This window comes from Poromitra crassiceps (assembly GCF_964638095.1).
Source record: "Poromitra crassiceps genome assembly, chromosome: 27".
Classification (NCBI taxonomy): Eukaryota; Metazoa; Chordata; class Actinopteri; order Beryciformes; family Melamphaidae; genus Poromitra; species Poromitra crassiceps.
The window spans coordinates 11,513,108-11,536,229 of NC_139650.1; the positions used below are offsets into that span (position 1 = coordinate 11,513,108).

Here is a 23,122-nt window from a genome sequence, read left to right on the forward strand (position 1 = left end):
GTGTGTGTGTGTGTTGGATATTTCCAGATAATGATACCAGGTCCAATGCTTCTACTTCATTGTGCCCATTGTAAAATCTCCTTCCCAGTAGATGCATTAGATGTGCAGCACTGTGCACACGTCTTAGGTACATTTCTGTAAAGTGAAGATGCTTTAAAAAAAATAATGAATGAAAAATGTGCGTATGTGACGCGCTGCGGGCGAGCCTAGGAATCGAACGCGATTGCTAGTTATGTATGATAGTTATGTATGATAGTTATGTATGATAGTTATGTATGATAGTTATGTATGATAGTTATGTATGATAGTTATGTATGATAGTTATGTATGATAGTTATGTATGATAGTTATGTATGATGGCTGAACTTGTCAGATGCCGCTCCAAGTATCCCAAGACTTTGGGTGCCTATCGGTATCCTTTAATGCCTTAAAACAGGGATTCCCAAAGTGTGGTATATATATATATACATACATACAAACATACATACATACATACATACATATATATATATATATATATATATATATATATATATATATATATATATATATTAGAAACAGTGTAGTAGTGATTCTAGTCAAGACTATATAAATATCAGCAAAAACTGGATGCTGTTGAGACAGATTTGAGTCTTCATATCTTCAATCTGTCTTCAAGTGTGCTAAACATCAGATACCAAATGTCAGTATGGTACCCATGGGAATGGCTTTTGTCAGTATTGTCTGTGTGTATCCTCACCAGGCTGGTTGACTCTGCGTGGCTCTGCCTCAGCCTTGTGTCAGTATTGTCTGTGTGTATCCTCACCAGGCTGGTTGTCAGTATTGTCTGTGTGTATCCTCACCAGGCTGGTTGTCAGTATTGTCTGTGTGTATCCTCACCAGGCTGGTTGTCAGTATCGTCTGTGTGTATCCTCACCAGGCTGGTTGTCAGTATTGTCTGTGTGTATCCTCACCAGGCTGGTTGTCAGTATTGTCTGTGTGTATCCTCACCAGGCTGGTTGTCAGTATTGTCTGTGTGTATCCTCACCAGGCTGGTTGTCAGTATTGTCTGTGTGTATCCTCACCAGGCTGGTTGTCAGTATTGTCTGTGTGTATCCTCACCAGGCTGCTTGTCAGTATTGTCTGTGTGTATCCTCACCAGGCTGCTTGTCAGTATTGTCTGTGTGTATCCTCACCAGGCTGGTTGTCAGTATTGTCTGTGTGTATCCTCACCAGGCTGGTTGTCAGTATTGTCTGTGTGTATCCTCACCAGGCTGGTTGTCAGTATTGTCTGTGTGTATCCTCACCAGGCTGGTTGTCAGTATTGTCTGTGTGTATCCTCACCAGGCTGGTTGTCAGTATTGTCTGTGTGTATCCTCACCAGGCTGGTTGTCAGTATTGTCTGTGTGTATCCTCACCAGGCTGGTTGTCAGTATTGTCTGTGTGTATCCTCACCAGGCTGGTTGTCAGTATTGTCTGTGTGTATCCTCACCAGGCTGGTTGTCAGTATTGTCTGTGTGTATCCTCACCAGGCTGCTTGTCAGTATTGTCTGTGTGTATCCTCACCAGGCTGGTTGACTCTGCGTGGCTCTGCCTCAGCCTTGTCCTCGCTCATGCTGGCTCTCCTGGGCTCGGGACCTTCTCGCTCGCTGTCTCTGCGCGGCTCCTCGGGGGCTTGGTTCTCCAGCAGCTCCTTGCTGCTGCCTCCCCTGATGAAAGGCCCGGGACGCGACAACGGCAGAGAGCTCTGCGGCTTGTCGCTGCGCTCTCGCCCTGCACTGCTGCGACTGGCGGAGAGAAAGAAGAGTCCGTCTGTCAGGAGTTTACATCAACATTATCTGAGTAAAAGAGAGAAAAGGAATGTGCACCCGGAGCATATGATGCTAAAAGTTGTAACACTATTCTTTAACTAGCAGGCACCTTGTCCCACCTGAGAACAATGGAAAAATGTTTAAAACTACAGTATTTTGTATTATTATTTTACTTACAAACTGGCAAAAATGAGCAAACGAGATACAGCAGCGATACTCGCTGCATGTCTGTTGTGGGATTTCTGTCTGTGGAGAGATGGCGGCATCTCTGTCTACGTGAGACCGCTGTGTTTGAAACAGCTGGAGGCCTAAGTTACTGTATGGATTTTTAAAGTCAATAACATTTCTTTACTTTATGTATTCATGTAATAAAAATACAAATGTCAATTAGATGGTAATCTGCATGAGAAATAAAGAAAAAGAAAAAAATCTGTTATAATGATCATCCGCTCATAGTGATCAATTTGACCCGTCCCAAGGTGATCACTATATGAGTATATATATATTATATATATAATATACCGTAAATTTCGGACTATAAGCCGCGGCTTTTTCCCCGTTTTTTGGCCCTGCGGCTTATATAACGATGCGGCTTATCTATGGATTTTATCAGCTAACGGCCGCTCGGGGACCTCCAAAATCTATGGATGTTGGTATGAGGCAGAACGAGAGCAAGACAGACATTACGAGAGCGAGACCCTGATTGGATGATGTTGCAAAAAATGTGCCTCGCGACCTGATTGGAGCACTGTGCCACTACGCTCTCTCAGCCACTACGGTAAAACACCCTCCCTCCTCCCTCGCTCCGGGGGGAAAATGGCAGCGATTGAGCCTGAAAGACAGTCTGAATGAAATTGAATGTAACATTCCCAATTCTATGTATTACATTCTAAAAAACTAACGGCAACATTTTGGAAGGCTAAGCCACACAACTAGCTCGTTGTAATCTAACATCATGCTTCAAAAGATGGAGAACTGGCTGTGTTACGACGATGGCGGCGATTGAGCCTGAAAGCCATGTCTGAGACAGTAGCGAGACAGGAACAACAACAACAGCAGCAGCAGCAAAGGATCATGCACAAACCCGAGACGAAAGGGACTGTCCGTCAGGGCGCGGACGACTGTGTCAGCAACTCCCTCCCGACTACCAGGAGAAAATTACAAACTTCGGCGAATTCACACAAAGAAAGATCAAGGAATATTCCATCGGACCGGAGCAGATCATAAATATGGATGAAGTGCCTTTGACGTTCGACCTGCCTCTCACTAGGACTGTTAACAAGAAAGGTGAATCGTCCATCACGTTGAGAACCACAGGTCACGAGAGAACGAATTTCACTTGTGTTCTTGGCTGCACAGCATCTGGAGTAAAGCTCCCGCCGATGGTGATTTTTAAGCATCTCACAATGTGTGATTTTGTCTGGGGATTAGTGACCTGACTTTTGTTTTGTTTTGTTGAAATGTTAATAAATGGGAGCTTCCCCAAACAGCCATCTCTTTCCCGACAATCCCCTCTGTGCACGAACCCTTACATATGGTAATTAAACATCAAAACACCCGCGGCTTATAGCCCGGTGCGGCTTATATATGTAACAAACAGGCAATTTTGCTGCTGCGGCTTATACTCAGGTGCGCCTTATAGTGCGGAAATTACGGTATATATAATGTTTGGGGGGAATTTTGCCTTTATTTGACAGGACTGTAGGCAGACAGGGAGGGTGGCGAGAGGGAGAGAGAGGGAGCGGGGGAGGGAATGGCTTCTCTCAAAGGACCACGGGTTAGATTCGAACCCGGGTCGGCCGCTTGAAGGACTAAGTTGAGGTACGTTGTGGATGGCCCAGGGGAAAAGTCCTTGAGAGAGGCAGCAGTCTGTCTCACATGAACTCAATATGCCCGTTACCTTCTGTCTCCCAGGAGCGTAACACATGAACTCAATATGCCCGTTACCTTCTGTCTCACAGGAGCGTAACACATGAACTCAATATGCCCGTTACCTTCTGTCTCACAGGAGCGTAACACATGAACTCAATATGCCGGTTACCTTCTGTCTCACAGGAGCGTAACACATGAACTCAATATGCCCGTTACCTTCTGTCTCACAGGAGCGTAACACATGAATTCAATATGCCCGTTACCTTCCCAGAGCTCTCCTGGAGTCGTAGTCTGGGTTCTGTGCAGGTGGGGTGGAGGGCTGAGATGAGGGAGTGGGCTGCAGCGCCGAGAAACGGTTCAGACTGTTGCCACCGGACCGGGACAGTTCTGATGAGGGGACACAACAAGTCATGAGTAGGAGGCAAGAATAACAACAGAGATGACCAAGGGAGGAACAAGGGAAGGGATGATGAATGAGAACATTTTGTGCCGGTGCATGTGTGTTTGTTCACATGCACTGTAGGAACTATTTTCTTTTGACCGAACTACACCCACTAGCTGCTAGCTAGTTCCTACATGAAACTAGCAGCAGCTAGCTAGCGGGTGTACTTCGGTCGAAAGAAAATAGTTCCTACATGAAACTGCTCACAACAAGGTCTTGAGTTGGATTATCTTGAGTAACCGGGTCATGATTTCTGGAAAGAGACATTGCTGTTGAGTTTTTCAATTGTATTTTTTGGCGCTTTGAGCACCACAAACCGAGTTCCATCCAGTTCCAATGTATTGAGAGAAGGCAGAAATTTATCCGACTGATATCTCCAAAACTCAGACAACACAAAACAATCTAGATGGATAAATAAGTTAAGTTAAGTTAAGTTATCCTTTATTTATCCCCATGGGGAAATTCATCCTCTACATTTGACCCATCCTCTACTAGGAACCTTCCTAGAACTAGGAGCAGTGGGCAGCCACAGTGCAGCGCCCGGGGACCAAATCCAGTTCTTTAGCCAGTGCCTTAGTCCTGTACTGACAGAAGTATTAACCCTAACATACATGTCTTTTGGTGGTGGGAGGAAACCGGAGCACCTGGAGAAAACCCACAAACGGGGAGAACATGCAAACTCCACACAGAAAGGACCTGAGACGGACCGGGGTTCGAACCCGGGACCTTCTTACTGTGAGGCAACATAGCTAACCACTGTGCCGTCTATAAATAGCACTACAGGTGAGAGGAAAAATATGTATTTTGGATTTTAGGGTGAGCTGTCCCTTTAATCCTACAAAGCTAAATCAAGCCGGTTAGAAATAGACACAATAGAGGAAGCTAGGCATTTTTACCTTCGTAATAAAAGCAGTCATTTATAACCGGGTAAATAAAAACAGAACTGTCGACTCACTATGGGTTAAAATGGACTTAATTGTCTGTCTTCTATGTGTTTCGGATCACAAACACACACAAAAAGGTTGCAACATGCATCAATAACGCCTATTAGTTTACTTAATTGCCATTATTGTGAAGGTTTTAAGCAGAAGTTTCCGTGTTATTCTGGCTCACTTGAGTTTCTTGCGGCTTCAGTCTGCACGCAAATCGTTATCACAAACACGGTGTATAAACGCAAAATCAAAGGCGAGGACGCAACGACAGTTTGCCGTTTCATACAGAGACCGTTGTCGTCTAAACATGGCCTCATTGAATGGAAGTGAAAAGATATGACATCGCTTATCAAAAGGAGATCACATGGAATAGAGATTCAGTATTTTTTACTGTTTTTCCCAACTTTCCCAGAGTCAGAAACAAATAAATACCTTCCAGACAGACCTTTTTTTTATGTATTTGGTGTAGTCTGATGATAATAATAATAATAATAATAATAATAATAATAATAATAATAATAATAATAATAATAATAAGGTGCAGTCTGATGATAGCAATATCAGGCTATTATGGATCAATTGCTGAGTCTCTACTATGGGATCAAATAATCAAGATCCTGGCATCCAGGGGCCAGTTGCACCAAGTGGTCTTAACTATGCCTGGTCGTAACTCCTACGTCGGTCTTAGAACAGGGCTTACGTCTGGTCTTAAAGGCCGGCTTTACCGTGGGGAACATGAATATATATTACCGGTAATTCTTAAAAAATCTTAAATTTCGAATCCGTTGAAATTTTTGAAATTGCTTGTTCACAGCCAGAGAAAAAAAAAAATGAAAAAAAAAAAAAAAAAAAAATTGGGCCAGGTGACGCGTTTCGCGTCGAAACGCGTCACGTGGCCCATTTTTTTTTTTTTTTTTCATTTTTTTTTTCTCTGGCTGTGAACAAGCAATTTCAAAAATTTCAACGGATTCGAAATTTAAGATTTTTTAAGAATTAATATATATTCATATTCCCCACGGTAAAGCCGGCCTTTAACTACGCCGGTCGTAGCGATGCGCGTCCATGTGACAACACGGGAATGCCCACGGGAATGCCCACTGGAATGCGGCACGCGACCTGTTTAGAAGAGTGTCCTGACGTCAAATGATGCTGCGCTGATGGGTAATCGGCTGTAATAGTGTGGCTAATGTTAGCGGCTAACTGTTACTTGTCGTTACTTTAAATGGCAGTAAAACGCCACCGAATGACCAAATTGATTTAACTTTTAACCATTTCGATTTCCACTTTCCATACGGACCCCCAGCATCGGTTAGTTGTTAACGTCGTGACTATATTTATAACGTTTATAACGTACTCCGGTTTCCAGTTTATAACTCGGGTCTGAATACAGCCAGAGTGCTGAGGGGTTGTAGCTATTGTGCAACACACAGGTGAAAACCGTCTATACTGCACGTAACGCCTGCTCTGGACTAGGCGTAATATTTACGACTGGTCTTAGTGAGAAGAAGGCTTACGACCTGTTGGTGCAACCGGCGTAGCTGTTAAGTCGTAAAGTTACGACCAACTTAGCTTAAGACCAGTCGTAAGACCACTTGGTGCAACCGGCCCCAGGAATTGAGTGTGTGTCTGTGTGTGTGAGGTGGGGGGGTTCCAAGCTTTGTCAGGAGGGAGGCCCACAGTCTCAGACTTTGAAAGCCCCTGGTGTGGTGTATCCCCAGCCTTACTTGTGTTAACAGCCCACTGTGGCTGTCCGTCAGCTCCTGCTCTTACCAGAGTCGCTGGCCTTCGCTCCTCCACTGCTGCCCTTCATCCAGTTCATCCGTGGGCCCAGCTGGATCTTCTCGTCCATCTGAGGCTGCAGAGACAGACACACTCTTTTCACATTGAGTTTTTCACGAGTGCTTTACTGGTACAGGACAGCATACAAGCAACACTGGCAGCAGTGGAAGAATGACAGAGGGAGAAAGAGAGAGGGGGAAAGGGAAAAGAATATAGTGGGTGAGCCAGCGAGGGTGGATGACCTTGAGCAAGCGAGGGTGGATGACCTTTGACCTCGGACAAAAGAAGTGACCCAGACCTGAACCCACGAGTCCCTGTGACCCAGTAAGCTGCCAGGAGGCGCAGCAGGGAGGTGGCAGCAGGCGAGAGCAAAAATTAATCCTTTTCATATGTTGCATATGCAGGGTGCACACACTGCTGACACAGCCCTTCCTGTGCCAAGCATCCCAACTGCTCATTACCCACACGCTTCCCCCCCTTTTTCTTTTTCAAAAGAAATTCTGCAACCCAAAATGCTAAGTCAGGACAAGTACCAGGCAAGATCATGTGTCTATATATATATATATATACCGTAAATTCCGCACTATAAGCCGCACCGGAGTATAAGCCGCAGCAGCAAAATTGCCTGTTTGTTACATATATAAGCCGCACCGGACTATAAGCCGCAGGTGTTTTAATGTATTTTTTTTTTTTTTTTTAATTGTGTTTTAATGTTTAATTACCATATGTAAGGGTTCATGCACAGAGGGGATTGTCGGGAAAGAGATGGCTGTTTGAGGAAGCTCCCATTTATTAACACATTCAGTGCCAAGGACGTCTGTGGACGTCCTAAAAAAAAGTAACGAGGAGTGCCAAGGACGTCTGTGGACGTCCTAAAATCATAATTCATATTATTCCATAATTCTGCTGTTTAAGGTCGTACCTAGCCAGTGAGCATGAATCCCTTCAAGGGATCACACGGCGCCACCTTAAACATCGTCACAGGAGCTGCTCCACCCACCTCAGATCCTTTACTTTGTACAGGAGACAGCGGAGAAAGTGGAAACCGATGCATGCTTTCTGCCAGCGCCGTATATATTGCTCTGCCTACAGCGGAGAGTGGGCTCGGCTGCATCCGCGCTCACAACTGAGCTCTTATGCTTCTATCTATCTCCACACGATTTCCTAGAAAGCCAGCATCCGAAGCCGAACGGCCATGCCTTTTCGTTCAGTCGCGTTTGCCCATCAAGGAAATGATGCGCGCTGGGATCTGTCCGGGGCAAAAACGAGAAAACAAACTCTGTGCGTGTGGGAGGAGCCCGCAGCTCAGAGGTGGAGAGGGGAGAGGGGGGAGGGGGGGGGGGGGGGAGAGGGGTGTGTGACACACACAGGCTGCACAGAAACCACACCACACGCCACCACATCAGAAAACACCAGCCAGAGTCAGTGAATGTGCTCGAAATTAGAGTGCAAAAGGTATTCATAAAAGGGCCTATATCTTGGGAAGTAAAAAAAAACGACAGAAAACCCTTGAAAGTGCACTTTTTTGAGAGGCTGTAATTTCATAATGGAACTGTCTAGAAACAAAATTTCTTCTTTGGAAGAAGCAGGAGTGTTCAATGTTTCATTAAAGTCCAGCCCCGTTAATATAGCCATAATAGAAAAAATTCTATAGCTGTTTTCAACTGAATGGAAGTGAATCTGGCACAGGCTCCAGACAATTTTACTGAAGCGCTGTGGCACTGAATGTGTTAACATTTCAACAAAACAACATAACACAACACCACCTGTGTTTTTTTTTACAGTGCACACAGTGTCCGCGGTGTGGTGAAAAGAGGGCAAGAGAGGAAATTAAAACAGAAGTGGATTTATAGTTAGAAAGAGTGCTAAAAAAGAGAGATTTTTTTTTTTTTTTTTGAAAAAATCCATAGATAAGCCGCTCCGTTATATAAGCCGCAGGGCCAAAAAACGGGGAAATAGCCGCGGCTTATAGTCCGAAATTTACGGTATATATATATATATATAGCCACAGTTTATTACTCGAGCTGTCCCTAAATCTTAGTATGACAAATGTCCATCTCTGGGTAATAAATGACCAATGCTGAGAGATACACGGTCCTTCCAGCAGGAGGAGCTCTGAGAAAACCAAACCCTGCAGCGCTTCACATCGCAGTGCTTCATCTATCCAGCAGGGGAACTATGTCCTCCTGAACTTAGAAACCTGAGTGTAGATCAGATGAGGACAGGGATGCTTTGTTTGTGTACATATCCCAGTTTATAATGAGCCACAGGACTCAGCTAAAGATGGGCCATTTAGTGCCGTGTCAACAGTACAAACTAGTAGGTTCTGCTAAAAGAGCAGGAGGACCAGTACTGCAGTTGTTGACTGACACAGAAAAGCAGAGTGTAAAAACCCAGAATGAGCTTGAGACAAACACTCTTAACGTGTCAGGGCTGCACGTGTGTGTGCGTGTGTGTGTGTGTGTGAGACTGTGTGTGTGTGTGTGTGTGTGTGTGTGTGTGTGTGTGTGTGTGTTTGTGTGTGTGTGTGTGTGTGTGTGTGTGTGTGTGAGAGAATGAGCTTGAGACGAACACTCTTAACGTGTCAGGGCTGCACGTGTGTGTACGTGTGTGTGTGTGTGTGAGACTGTGTGTGTGTGTGTGTGTGTGTGTGTGTGTGTGTGTGTGTGTGTGTGTGTGTGTGTGTGTGTGTGTGTGTGTGTGTGTGTGTGAGAGAATGAGCTTGAGACGAACACTCTTAACGTGTCAGGGCCTGCAAGCTCACCAATTTGTCAACATTACAATGAAGGACATTATGCAACCCGTAATTGCAGACTACAAAGCAGTCTACAGACTCATGGCAAACCTTCAGACTCAAGAAGATAGAGAGCACAATGTCACAAGCAGCATTTTGGCTGTCTTCGTTCAAGCAGAGATCAACAAATCCAAACTACACCCGCTAGCTTCTAGCTAGTTCCTACATGAGACTGCAAAAGAAAATAGTTCCTACATGAAACTGCTCACAACAAAGTCGGTGCATTATCTTGAGTAACCGGGTCATGATTTCTGGAAAGAGACAATGCTGTTGAGTTTTTCAAATGTTTTTTTTTTTTTTGTGCTTCGAGCACCACAAGCCGAGTGCCATCCAGTTCCATTGTATTGAAGAGAAGGCAGACATCTCTGCGGCCGATATCTCCAAAACTCAGGCAACTATCCCAAAACGATATAGATGGATAAATAGCACTACAGGTGAGAGGGAATATATGTATTTTGGATTTTAGGGTGAGCTGTCCCTTTAACAAGAAATATACATTTTGGTCATTCCTGCTATCAATACAACATACATTTATCTTCTAGAAATAGACCTTATATGATTGACGTCACTCACGTACGGGCACGCCCACCGCCGCCATATTGTTGACATAGTGCTGCAGCTTTAAGTGACAACCTATGTGAGAGCAGCGTTTATAGGAAGCTAGCCGCCGTTAGCGTTACCTGTATCGTTCCTGTTGTGTTCGGATGGTGACCTGCGTTAGGCATGGCTGTAGTAATGACAGCAATAAAGTCCCCGTGGTTTGTTTCTATCTCTACCATCCTCAGACGTGAAGGGAGCGAGACTGAGGATACGTCAGCAGCACAGGAGATGTGTGGATCGTTAGGAGAGACAGGTGAAACTTTCTGACAGCTCCTCACAGCAAAGTCTGTTCACCTCGTTTTTTCTTTTGTTTATTATTACAGGGCATTAACGGCAGCATACAAACAACAACTCTGGGTTTTTTATTGCTGTCATCACTATCGCTATTTTGTAATGGAACAGAAACGACAATAAGGCCGTTACTATAGTTGTCAGCTGCAGGACGGTATGTCAACAATATGGCGCTGTCCGGGGTTAGTGAATAAGGTCTAGAGTGTGTGTCCATAACTCATTTAACAACATAAACCTCATGGTATATTGATAGTATTGGACTGCCTGGCGGTTGGTTGGGTAGGGAGGATGGGGGAGGGGGGAGGGGGGTAGGTGGCATCTCTGACCTTGGAAATCTTTGGGATCTTGGTGGGGTCGATGGTCCTGCTGTTCTTGGTCATGGGCACAGTGTTCCAGGTCTCCTCTCTCTGCTGCACACGCTGCTGTTCTCTCTGCTCCCTCTGCTGCTCTCTGGGGTCTGGAGGGCCAGAGAGAGAGAGAGAGAGAGAGAGAGAGAGAGAGAGAGAGAGAGAGAGAGAGAGAGAGAGAGGAGAGAGAGAGAGAGAGAGAGAGAGAGAGAGAGAGAGAGAGAGAGAGAGAGAGAGAGAGAGAGAGAGAGAGAGAGAGAGAGTGGGCCAGAGAGAGAGGGAAGAGACACAGAGAGAGAGAGAGAGAGGGAGAGACAGACAGAGAGAGAGGGAGAGAGAGATAGAGACAGACAGAGAGAGACAGACAGACAGACAGAGAGAGAGAGAGATAGAGACAGAGAGAGAGACAGAGACAGAGAGAGAGAGAGGGAGAGACAGACAGACAGAGAGAGAGAGAGGGGAGAGAGAGATAGAGACAGACAGACAGAGAGAGAGAGAGAGGGAGAGAGAGATAGAGGACAGAGAGAGAGACAGAGAGAGACAGAGAGAGAGAGAGGGAGAGAGAGAGAGAGAGATAGAGGGACAGACAGACAGACAGACAGACACAGACAGACAGACAGAGAGACAGCACAGGGGGAGAAACATTCATTAGCCAGAACGAAGGCACTAATTTATACAGTTACACTGTGTTCATTTGTTCTGAATAGGGCTGTGTAGTGTCCTCTAGAGAGTGGCGTCAGCGGAGGAGGACCAAAATGCGAGACTCACTAGCCAATGAACAGCCAGGAATGGGTCTCGCACTACTTTTGCATGCTAAAATAAAGCTGATAATGTACAATTTGATTCAAGGGATGAAAACCCCTTTCAGAGTACAACACAAACTGTCTATTTTGCTGCAACTCGACAGTGCTGCTTTTTTTTACTCAAGAGTTCCAGGACCTTACTTCCTGGAAAAAAAACTGGTCCATTGGAGTGAATGGAGATGTCGGAACTCTTCTATTATACGGCTCTGGGGCTGTGCAATATATCCATATTATATTGAGCCAATAGCCAATTCCCCCTGATGTCCTGCCGACCTGGGGAGAGCCGCATACAAGCACATAGTTCTTCTGATACATATGCAGTCGCCAGCCGCTTCTTCTCACCTGACAGCGAGGGGTTTCCCTGGCAGGACGTAGCACGTGCCGCGCCTGACCAGAGGAGGCGCTATTGCAGCGACCATAATTTCATATCCCACCGGCTTCCCACCAGCAGACACAGCTAATTGTGTCTGTAGGAAATGTCTGAGCAAGCTGGAAGTACTGCTACCGGGAACTGAGCGTGGGTGGTAGGTTGAGTGCCTCTAAAACTACCCAGTCCATTATCATTATGAGACTAGATATCATCTTACATTTTGGATATGGTAATATGGCACAAGTGTTGTCTTTTCCTCGTTTTATGAAATGATGCATTACAGTAAAGTGATGTCATAACTTTCTGGACTTACTAGACTGACTTAGTCATTGTGAGGCCATTTACACCTGGCGTTAACATGTGTTTTCTGTGATCAGATTGCAATCAGATTGTGTTTTATCACTTGAAAGTACAGGTGTAAACACCCCCAAAATGCATTGAAGATGGATTGCAATCTGATCGGCCAAACCACCTCCGGAGGTGGTCAGGGGTGCATTGTGTACACATTGAACACAAGTGTAAATGCAATGTGTCCTCTCAATCTGGATACAGCAACTGTATGCGGATTGAGAGGACACCCATTTCTGCAATCAGATTGCAATCAGATTGCAGAAAATGCATGTTAACGCCAGGTGCAAATGGAATCAGGCTGAAGTGATAGAATACAATCTGATTGCAATCTGATCACAGAAAACGCATGTTAACGCCAGGTGTAAATGGCCTCTATCTCCACAATACTGATGATTATTCATGAAAAACATCTGATTGTGTATTTTATGAAAGCACCAAGTTACAACTGAACATTTAGCCCACTTCAAATACATTAGTATTTATATATTGTGTATCGCAATTCGGCTTATAAATATTGAGATATGATTTTGGGTCCATATCGCCCAGCTCTAGTTCTGAATAGAAAATCTCTCGCAAATCTATGACCAACCTCGACGTATTGCCTGTTTTCATGAGTCACAGTCAATCTGACATTTATCCTGTAACCTTCAAGACCTCAGGAAAATGGCATCTTTACTTCCTGGATTTACTGTATTTCCTGTTTGAAAGAGGATGTTGGGGCGGGACATAAGCGCAGTGAGTAATCATTCAAAAGTCTTAACCAATAGAATATGAGCCAGGGAGAGAAAGGCAGGTTTTCTTGATGGGAGGGGGTGAGATTGTTCAAAAATAATCATGTGATTGGAATTTGTTTATATTTACACCTACTAGGTCACACTTTAAGATACTCTGTTTTCTAGGAAGTTATTTTGACGGGACTTTGAGCCCTGGATATTTGATGAAATACCATAGGTCAGTTAACAGATGAAATACCATAGGTCAGTTACAGATGAAATACCATAGGTCAGTTACAGATGAAATACCATAGGTCAGTTACAGATGAAATACCATAGGTCAGTTAACAGATGAAATACCATAGGTCAGTTACAGATGAAATACCATAGGTCAGTTACAGATGAAATACCATAGGTCAGTTACAGATGAAATACCATAGGTCAGTTAACAGATGAAATACCATAGGTCAGTTACAGATGGGAAGGGAGTAGGGGGCTTCCTGTCTTGTCTCTGCAGGCTGTAGGGATAGGATGTCTCTGTCATGACAGTACGAGGCTCTAAGCCTTAAAGGGGATCGAACCCGCGGGCTGCCTGACCTGGCCGTCTCTTGGTGTCCTTGGAGAGCAGCTGTTGGTGCACCTTCCTCTGCTCCTCCTCCTGCTCGATCTTGGCCTCCTTGTGGATCTGCTCGATGGTCTTGGGGCCCTGGTCGGCTCTCCTGGACACCCAGTTGTGCTGCAGGAGGAGAAACGCAACGACACCAGACCCCAGTCACATTTCAACCTGAAACAATTCTTTGTTTATATTTTTTTTTAGTACTTAGTATAGTATAGCAGATAACTGTATCACATTCAAATCTTGGAAGTTAACTGAGAAATATCCTAAATGCAGTAAAAGGGATGCACCGATCAATCAGACAACGATCATAATTTGCCGGAAGACATTCTAAGTAGGTCATTCTTAATGATATTATAAGGTCTGTAATGTGATCATTTGTTACTAACAGTTACACAATAGTCTATTTTTTTTTACATCCATTCTTTAATAGAATAGAATAGAATAGAAATAGAATAGCCTTTATTGTCATTGCACAGTTCCCCATACAACGAAATTAACGAGTGCTTCAGCTGACAGTGCATTAAAATCGGACGTTAAAAAAACATTAAAAACATTTAAGAAAAGCAAACATTAGAACAGATAAGGACTCAGGACACCTAGACGGGCGGCAAAAAAACAGAAACAAAACAATAATAAAAGAGAGACTTGGTCATTTCACTGTCAGAGTGCAGTGCAGAGAGAGACTTGGTCATTTCACTGTCAGAGTGCAGTGCAGAGAGAGACTTGGTCATTTCACTGTCAGAGTGCAGTGCAGAGAGAGACTTGGTCATTTCACTGTCAGAGTGCAGTGCAGAGAGAGACTTGGTCATGTCACTGTCAGAGTGCAGTGCAGAGAGAGACTTGGTCATTTCACTGTCAGAGTGCAGTGCAGAGAGATGCACTGAGAAATGTTGCGAGGGAATCACAGCTAAATCAATGCTAAATATATGACACACTTGTATCTTGATTTGATTTCATTCTAGCACCTCATGTCACTTACTCCTTGTTCCTTTCTCTCCCTCTGACTGCATGCTTGTCTCTGCTCATTATTGTTTTGTGAAGAATGTCGACGGACAGAGAGCAAATATATATATAATATACTAATAATATAATATATATATGGTGCTCGAAACATCTAGAAATCACAAATGTACTGTAGACCCACTTTGGCTTTCACAATAAAGATAGAATACTTGATACGTAAATGTGGATGTTATTTCAGAGCAGTGGTCAAAGATACAGGTAACACTGCTACTCGCCCTCCCCTCACCTGCTTGGCCCTCTTCACCTGCAGCCACCACTGTAAAAAGCCCTATGACTGAAGCCATTGCATTATGTAAAGATAGCAGCAAGGCAGTATTACTAAACAGCAGTCTGTTCGGTTTGAAAGGATCATTCCGAGTCGTCTGATTTTCATTTTCTACTCATCGACATATCAAATTGCGCAGAGGATGTTTTCACAGTCATCAAAATGTGAAAGCTATTTTGAAAATGTGTACCTATTTTATATTCGCTTACACCACGTTAAGCACTTGGGTCAACTGCGGTTGTTTTAAATGTGCTATACAAATAAACTTTGCCTTGGCTTGAAGGAGTCCATTTTGCTGTACATTCTCTCTCTCACACACACACACACACACACACACACACACACACACACACACACACACACACACACCTGGATTGATTCATGCCTAAAGAGTAGGGGTGTCACAATATATCGTCCCACGAAATTTCGCGATAGTAAAACGTCACGATATGTATCGTTGAGATGAAATCTCATATCGCAAAAAAAAAAAAAAAAAAAAAAAATCCAAAAAATAGACTAAGAAACGTCTTTGTTTGTTGAAGTTCAATGTGTGGAAAGTAGTTCAGTTGAACAAGTCTCTGAAGAGACACATGAGAAGTTATACAGGAGAGAAACCATTCAATTGAGTTTCTGGCAAAACTGTTTACTTGACAGGAAAAACTGAAGATGCATAAAAAATAGATTAAGAAAAGTCTTGTTGTTTGAGTTTGAAGAAAAACTGAAGATGCATAATGAGAATTTATACTGCTGAGAAACCTTTTAGTTCAAAGTAAATCTAAGTGACGGTGTAACTCATTCTATTTCAAGATAAGCCTTATCTCCAATCTCATGTTTTTTCTAGTTGTTATTGTAATAACAATTTCCCACAACAGCATGTTTTGTATTTGTGCATTTCAAATAAAATACTACTTTTCCAGTCATATATTGTCATTATTCAAGTTTAAAAAAATATTGTTAAAATCGTATCGTATCGTATCGTTATCGTGAACCCAGTATCGTGATACGTATCGTATCGTGAACTGAGTGTATCGTGACACCCCTACTAAAGAGTTCTGCTTTCAACCAGTAATAGCATTAAAATGGAACTGTTTTGCACTATACTGAATCACTGTATCAAATTGTATCGAGACAGAGCTGAATTGAATTGCATTGAATTGTTGCCTGTTTATAATGTATCTTCGGTGCTTATTCCATCTTGTGATGGTGGCGTCTTAATAAAATGTCAAATGGAAGTTTCCTGTATCTTAGGTGCATATTGCATTTTGGATTCTGTATAAAGATGCATGTCAAATCAGTCTCAGACAGAAAGATACAAGTCTTTCATCTGGACAGAGCGTTTTACAGTGGCCATGTGCCACCATCTTTTCTCTCTCTCATAAATGTCCCATACCCTCCACAGTCACACCTCCCTTATTCTGCCAATGAGACTCAGGCATCCACCCGAGTACTCCGCCCCTGGTGACGAGAAAAACAAGATGGCGGCGTAATGTCACCACAGGAGAAGAGGCAGAGTCTTTTAGTAGACGCTACTAAAAGGACACACTGCCAAAGATCTTTTGTTGATTTGTTTGGGAAGAGGGTTTACACACGGAACAGAACTGAAGAATTTAAATTTTTGTTGTGTACTAGTGAATCCCCGGAGAGTGATGTTTCATTTGTTGAACTTGAAGGCGTTATTTCTTTGGGTTAGATGATAATATGGACTTGCCTGTAAAGGACACGTTTCTTTTGTTTGTGCCTTCAATACACTGACTTATAATGAACCTCCTCGTGTTGAATTGTCGTCGTGATTATTGCTTTGTTTGCATTCTGCGTGGTGGTTTAGATCAGGTGGTTTAGATCAGGTGGTTTAGATCAGGTGGTTTAGATCAGGTGGTTTAGATCAGGTGGTTTAGATCAGGGGTTCCCAACCTTTTTTGTGCCAAGGACCGGTAGATACATGGAAAAAAAAAGTTGCGCACCGGTTGTCAATTTTAATGGTTTTAGTTACATATATATATTTACTCACCAGGTGGCGACAAAGGGTAAATAACAGCCTTTTGTGTTGTACTGTATGTAGCCTATACAGTATTTATGTTTTTGTTTCAACTACAAACATAAATAAACTTAAACTTGAAACTATGTTTCAACTACCACACAGTGGTACCGGCTCGCTGCCCGGTACCAAATGCGTTGCGGCCCGGTACCGGCCCGCGGCCTGGTGGTTGGGGACCACTGATTTAGATTCCTGCTATGTGTGTTCATGGCAGAGTGAAGAGTGCACTTATTCATGTACCCATGCAGGTGACTGACCTTCAAAATATGACACAAGTGTCCGACTAAACTCCAGCTGGCATCACAAAAAAACTATAGGCGATCTGCTACAGTTTCATGCATTCATTCGATTTTTGTGACAGTTGTGAAAGTTCAAATTGCCGCGAGGAACTAATAAAGTCTTTTGAATTGAATATTCATTCCTGACATGCTCTGAATTTCATAGTCTATATATGATAACAACATTTTTTTTTATATATTGAACAGTAGTCATAGCCTATTTTGCTTCAATTAAATCCTTTCCATGCACCATTCCTAAGACTCAAATTTAATAACTGTATGAATAAAACCTATTTCGACAAAAGAACAATCCGTTAAACAGAGTGCCATATTTAAATCTTGCACCTGCTTTGCACTTTAACATGTGCCCTTGTCAGCTGAAAGTCTGGGGAAAATGTCTCAATTTCAATTGGTGATCGGAGATCAGCTGATCACACCGTTACAATACCATTAATTGGACCCAGAAAACCCAATCGGTGCATCCCTTTCAAATGTTCCTGTAATTGTGTTAACTGGCATCCAAGTGGTCCGGTGTAAACAAAACCATTCAAGTGCCTGTAAATAATATATGAGCCATGACTGGACAAAAGACTTACAAGGAAAATGAGCATCATTTTAAGGACAAGGAGAATTTTATCAAATGTCTTCTACCTGATGATACGTAACTGTGCAGATAACAAATAATCGCCACAAGCATACATCTGTGCCCCCGCCCCACACACACACACACACACACACACACACACACACACACACGCACACACACACACGCACACACACACACACGCACACACACACACACACACACACACACACACACGCACTCAACACACACTCACCAATCTCAGGTCTACTATGTCTTGTAGCATAAACCGTATCCGAGAAGATGTCTTCCGCTCCTTGACGATCTTCTCCATCTGATTGAAATACTGATCCATGCGAGGCTGACAGGAGAGAGCAAAACACAAGGTTAATCTAAGACATGGAAGTCATATTGTGTATGTCACTGTGTGTGCACTCTAGTGGACAGCAGCTGTGTAATATTGTGTATGTCACTGTGCACTCTAGTGGACAGCAGCTGTGTAATATTGTGTGTGTCACTGTGCACTCTAGTGGACAGCAGTAATATTGTGTATGTCACTGTGCACTCTAGTGGACAGCAGCTGTGTAATATTGTGTGTGTCACTGTGCACTCTAGTGGACAGCAGCTGTGTAATATTGTGTATGTCACTGTGTGTGCACTCTAGTGGACAGCAGCTGTGTAATATTGTGTATGTCACTGTGTGTGCACTCTAGTGGACAGCAGCTGTGTAATATTGTGTATGTCACTGTGCACTCTAGTGGACAGCAGCTGTGTAATATTGTGTATGTCACTGTGCACTCTAGTGGACAGCAGTAATATTGTGTATGTCACTGTGCACTCTAGTGGACAGCAGCTGTGTAATATTGTGTATGTCACTGTGCACTCTAGTGGACAGCAGTAATATTGTGTATGTCACTGTGCACTCTAGTGGACAGCAGTAATATTGTGTATGTCACTGTGCACTCTAGTGGACAGCAGCTGTGTAATATTGTGTATGTCACTGTGCACTCTAGTGGACAGCAGTAATATTGTGTGTGTCACTGTGCACTCTAGTGGACAGCAGCTGTGTAATATTGTGTATGTCACTGTGCACTCTAGTGGACAGCAGTAATATTGTGTATGTCACTGTGCACTCTAGTGGACAGCAGCTGTGTAATATTGTGTATGTCACTGTGCACTCTAGTGGACAGCAGTAATATTGTGTATGTCACTGTGCACTCTAGTGGACAGCAGCTGTGTAATATTGTGTATGTCACTGTGCACTCTAGTGGACAGCAGCTGTGTAATATTGTGTGTGTCACTGTGCACTCTAGTGGACAGCAGTAATATTGTGTATGTCACTGTGCACTCTAGTGGACAGCAGCTGTGTAATATTGTGTATGTCACTGTGCACTCTAGTGGACAGCAGCTGTGTAATATTGTGTATGTCACTGTGCACTCTAGTGGACAGCAGCTGTGTAATATTGTGTATGTCACTGTGCACTCTAGTGGACAGCAGCTGTGTAATATTGTGTATGTCACTGTGCACTCTAGTGGACAGCAGCTGTGTAATATTGTGTATGTCACTGTGCACTCTAGTGGACAGCAGCTGTCAGAGTGTATGTCACTGTGCACTCTAGTGGACAGCAGCTGTGTAATATTGTGTATGTCACTGTGCACTCTAGTGGACAGCAGCTGTGTAATATTGTGTATGTCACTGTGCACTCTAGTGGACAGCAGCTGTGTAATATTGTGTATGTCACTGTGCACTCTAGTGGACAGCAGCTGTGTAATATTGTGTATGTCACTGTGCACTCTAGTGGACAGCAGCTGTGTAATATTGTGTATGTCACTGTGCACTCTAGTGGACAGCAGCTGTGTGATATTGTGTATGTCACTGTGCACTCTAGTGGACAGTTTGTGTATGTCACTGTGCACTCTAGTGGACAGTTTGTGTATGTCACTGCACTCTAGTGGACAGCAGCTGTCAGAGGCGCTTTCATTTCCACATCATTTCACTCAATTGACCAATTAGCCCTTTTCACAGCTGCCATTTTGTGTCTAAAAGGCAGGGGAAACGCAGGTGCAACCAACTCACTAATTAGGGCCCCAGCACTGGAACACCTAAATGGACTGGAAGTTGGACACCCTAATTAAGGTTTTGGTGCACCTGTGAAACTTCCTGCCTTTTAGACACAAAATGGTGGCTGTGAAAAGGGTCTATTGTGCATTTGAGAGGACTTGGGAGTAGGAGCCCTCCTGACTGCCCGAGACTAAATGGAACATTTTGTGAGGTGGTGGCAGAACAAAAACTGTAATATCCCACAAAACCAAAACCAGACCCAAATCCAATGTAATAAACTGCCACATTCAGAACATTATCACATTAGAGAGGATGAGAGACATCTGACAAAGCTGGAAGTCTCATAACTATCAAAACGGTGCAGAATTCAGGTTTTCAGCCACCCACCTCCTCCAAACCAAGAAAACCACACAGAAAAAAAGACCCTCGTTATCCCGTGTGCGCCTGCTCATAAGATTCTCTCCCAGCTGCTCAGAGGGCTTTCTGTTTGCTGCTCAGAGGGCTTTCTGTCTGCTGCTCAGAGGGCTTTCTGTCTGCTGCTCAGAGGGCTTTCTGTTTGCTGCTCAGAGGGTTTTCCGTTTGCTGCTCAGAGGGCTTTCTGTTTGCTGCTCAGAGGGTTTTCCGTTTGCTGCTCAGAGGGCTTTCTGTCTGCTGCTCAGAGAGCTTTCTGTTTGCTTGGTGACTGAGATCAGGACCAAACAGAAAGAAAGTAGAGCACGCACATCCGCTCTGCAGGGCAGGTGCAAAACAAACCACTGATCAACTTGAAAAAGAAAATCCAGTCTGCACACTGCATAGAGACTATGCTTCTGACTGGGAGGAGCATATCATACGACCTACACAGTGTACAGACTATGCCATTCACAACCACTGCCTTTTCTGCATACTCCCAAAAGCTAGTCGAGTAGTCACACGAGATATCCCCCCCCCTAATAAAAATGATCAGGTCTCAAAAACAGCCAGTATAGGGTTAACTAGTGTAGGCGGGACCAACCTGGGGGTTTGTGAAATAGCCGAGTCCTGATTGGCTCTGAAAACCTGTTTACAAACCCAGCAACTGGTCTGAGCTGGAGATAGTGACTGTTTGACAGCAGTAACAACATAGACACTAGACAGGACTCTTTCCCTCTCTAAATACCTTCAATTCAGTTGATTTAACACGGGATCATGTCGAAAATGATAAAACAAATCTATCTTCAATTGATTGATTTATTATATTGTTTATTCATAAAAACAACAGATGAACGATTAGTCGACTCTGATGCACAGTGTCGACTCGTGGTTTTGATAGTTGACCAAGTGGACTCGTCTGTGAAACCTCGAGTGCAGACTCTTTTCTTTATCAGGAGGACCAAACAACACATGACAGTACAGCGCAGAGAGAGAGAACATAACGTTTAAGTTATATCTCTGCAGGCGTCTGAGGTCTCCAACTAGGTCCAGCTGGGAGTCATTGATTCTCCAGAGCCAGCAGAGAGAACAATGCAGAGCAGGCCACTGAGGGAGGGAACATGGGGATATTCCTGTTTCTTCATAACCTAGATAGATGCAAATCTCCTCCGCCCTCTGGAACCAAATGTAGCCCAGCTGGTCTGGGATCCAAATCCCACCAGAACCTTCTCTTTGATGTCTCCCCAAAACTGTGTTGCTATCAGCTTTCCTGCCGCATCTGTAAAGCAGAGTCACTGCACTTGTCCAGACAACGTAAAGAAACTGGTCTAGGGGACGTTTTGAGGGAACCGTTCTGACAACGTTAGAAACCCAAAGACATGAAACAAATAAACAAAAACAATAGAAAGGAACGATAGTGAGCATAGTAGCTTGCCCATCCTGACATTTAATTTCTTTTCGAGCATCTTTAGTACAAAGAGACTTTCACAGACTCACACATGCTGCTTCACCATGGAAGAAACACTAGGTTTGTTCTAGGCCTTACCAATGTCCCACTGACCCCCTGAATAAGTCATAAACCACTTCAATCTGGCCCTCAGCTTGCCCCGTGTTACGTCCGGCTTGGTCGAGCGTCCATACGGGCACGATTGGCTGTGTCTGTGGGTGGGAAGCCCGATTAGGGATATGTGTCCTGGTCGCTGCACTAGTGCCTCCTCTGGTCGGCCGGGGCGCCTGCTCGGGGCGGAAGTGAACTGGTGGGAATAGCGTGATCCTCCCACGCGCTACGTCCTGCCGGTGAAGCCCCCCGATGTCAGGTGAAAAGAAGCGGCTGGCAACTGTGCATGTGTCGGAGGAAGCATGGTGCTAGTCTACGGTAGCCTGGGTAAACCCAGCCTCCACGTGACCTGCTCTCAGACCTGCTCTCAGGTAGTGACTGAGAGCAGGTCTGAGAGCAGGTCACGTGGAGGCTGGGTTTACCCAGGCTAAGTCTACGGCTCTCCCCAGATCGGCTAGGGGGTGTGGAGCAGCGACCGGGGAAGCAGAGGGGAAATTGGCCAAGTACAAAAAAAGAAAAAGAAAAAAAGAAAACACTCATGAGGTGACAACACCACCGCCCAACGCTGTCGCGGCTGGTAATCATGTTTATATTATATTTATACATGTACATGTATTTCTTTGCTAAATATTGTGACCGCAATTGAATCATAGATATAAGTGTGTGTCGAGATGAAGATTTTCTCCTATATGCAACTTCATTTGCATAGCAAGGATTCTGCACAGCACTGGAATACCTCATTTTGGAGGCTGTCTGAACCACCACTCCTGATAAATAACCGCAGTCTCTTGTGAATTGGAAACTGCAGCGGTCCGCATTCTGATTTTCATATTTCCTAATTAACGGTGCAGTCCTCGTCAAACATGCAGCCACTGTGACACAAATTAGCCCCATAGCCTTAGGCTCAAACTTTGAGTATTAACTACCTCTTTCATTCAGTTAATAACAAGCGGCTGGCTGGCTGGCTGGCTCACCTTGGCTTTCTCAAAGTCCAGGTCCTTGCCGATGGTGGTGAGCAGCCTGCACAGGCACTCCAGGGACTCCTGGTCGTGGTTCTTCAGCAGCTTGACCACACAGTCGTGCATGATGGCCTCCGTCAGCATCTTCAGCTTGAAGAGCTCGCCGATGAACTTGATGTTGCCGATGGAGCGCCGCCGGGCCTTGTCCTTGGCCTCCTCCAGCTCCTCCTGCAGACGATCGCGCTCCGTCGCCTGCGGGGACACAG

The 23,122-nt window shown here is 44.2% G+C and overlaps 1 protein-coding gene across 3 annotated transcripts in view; it reads right to left on the reverse strand.

Annotated features, from left to right (window-relative positions):
• eif4g3a (eukaryotic translation initiation factor 4 gamma, 3a) overlaps positions 1-23,122 on the reverse strand; it is a 152,281-nt gene that overhangs the window by 24,263 nt on the left and 104,896 nt on the right. For all 3 annotated transcript variants that reach the window (XM_083662048.1, XM_083662047.1, XM_083662046.1), the window contains 7 exons: positions 22,872-23,108; positions 18,144-18,248; positions 13,682-13,820; positions 10,827-10,957; positions 6,807-6,891; positions 3,926-4,049; positions 1,546-1,766 (listed from right to left, as the gene is read on the reverse strand). In XM_083662048.1, the coding sequence (XP_083518174.1) occupies positions 1,546-1,766; positions 3,926-4,049; positions 6,807-6,891; positions 10,827-10,957; positions 13,682-13,820; positions 18,144-18,248; positions 22,872-23,108 (1,042 nt within the window). The remainder of the gene's footprint in view (positions 1-1,545; positions 1,767-3,925; positions 4,050-6,806; positions 6,892-10,826; positions 10,958-13,681; positions 13,821-18,143; positions 18,249-22,871; positions 23,109-23,122) is intronic.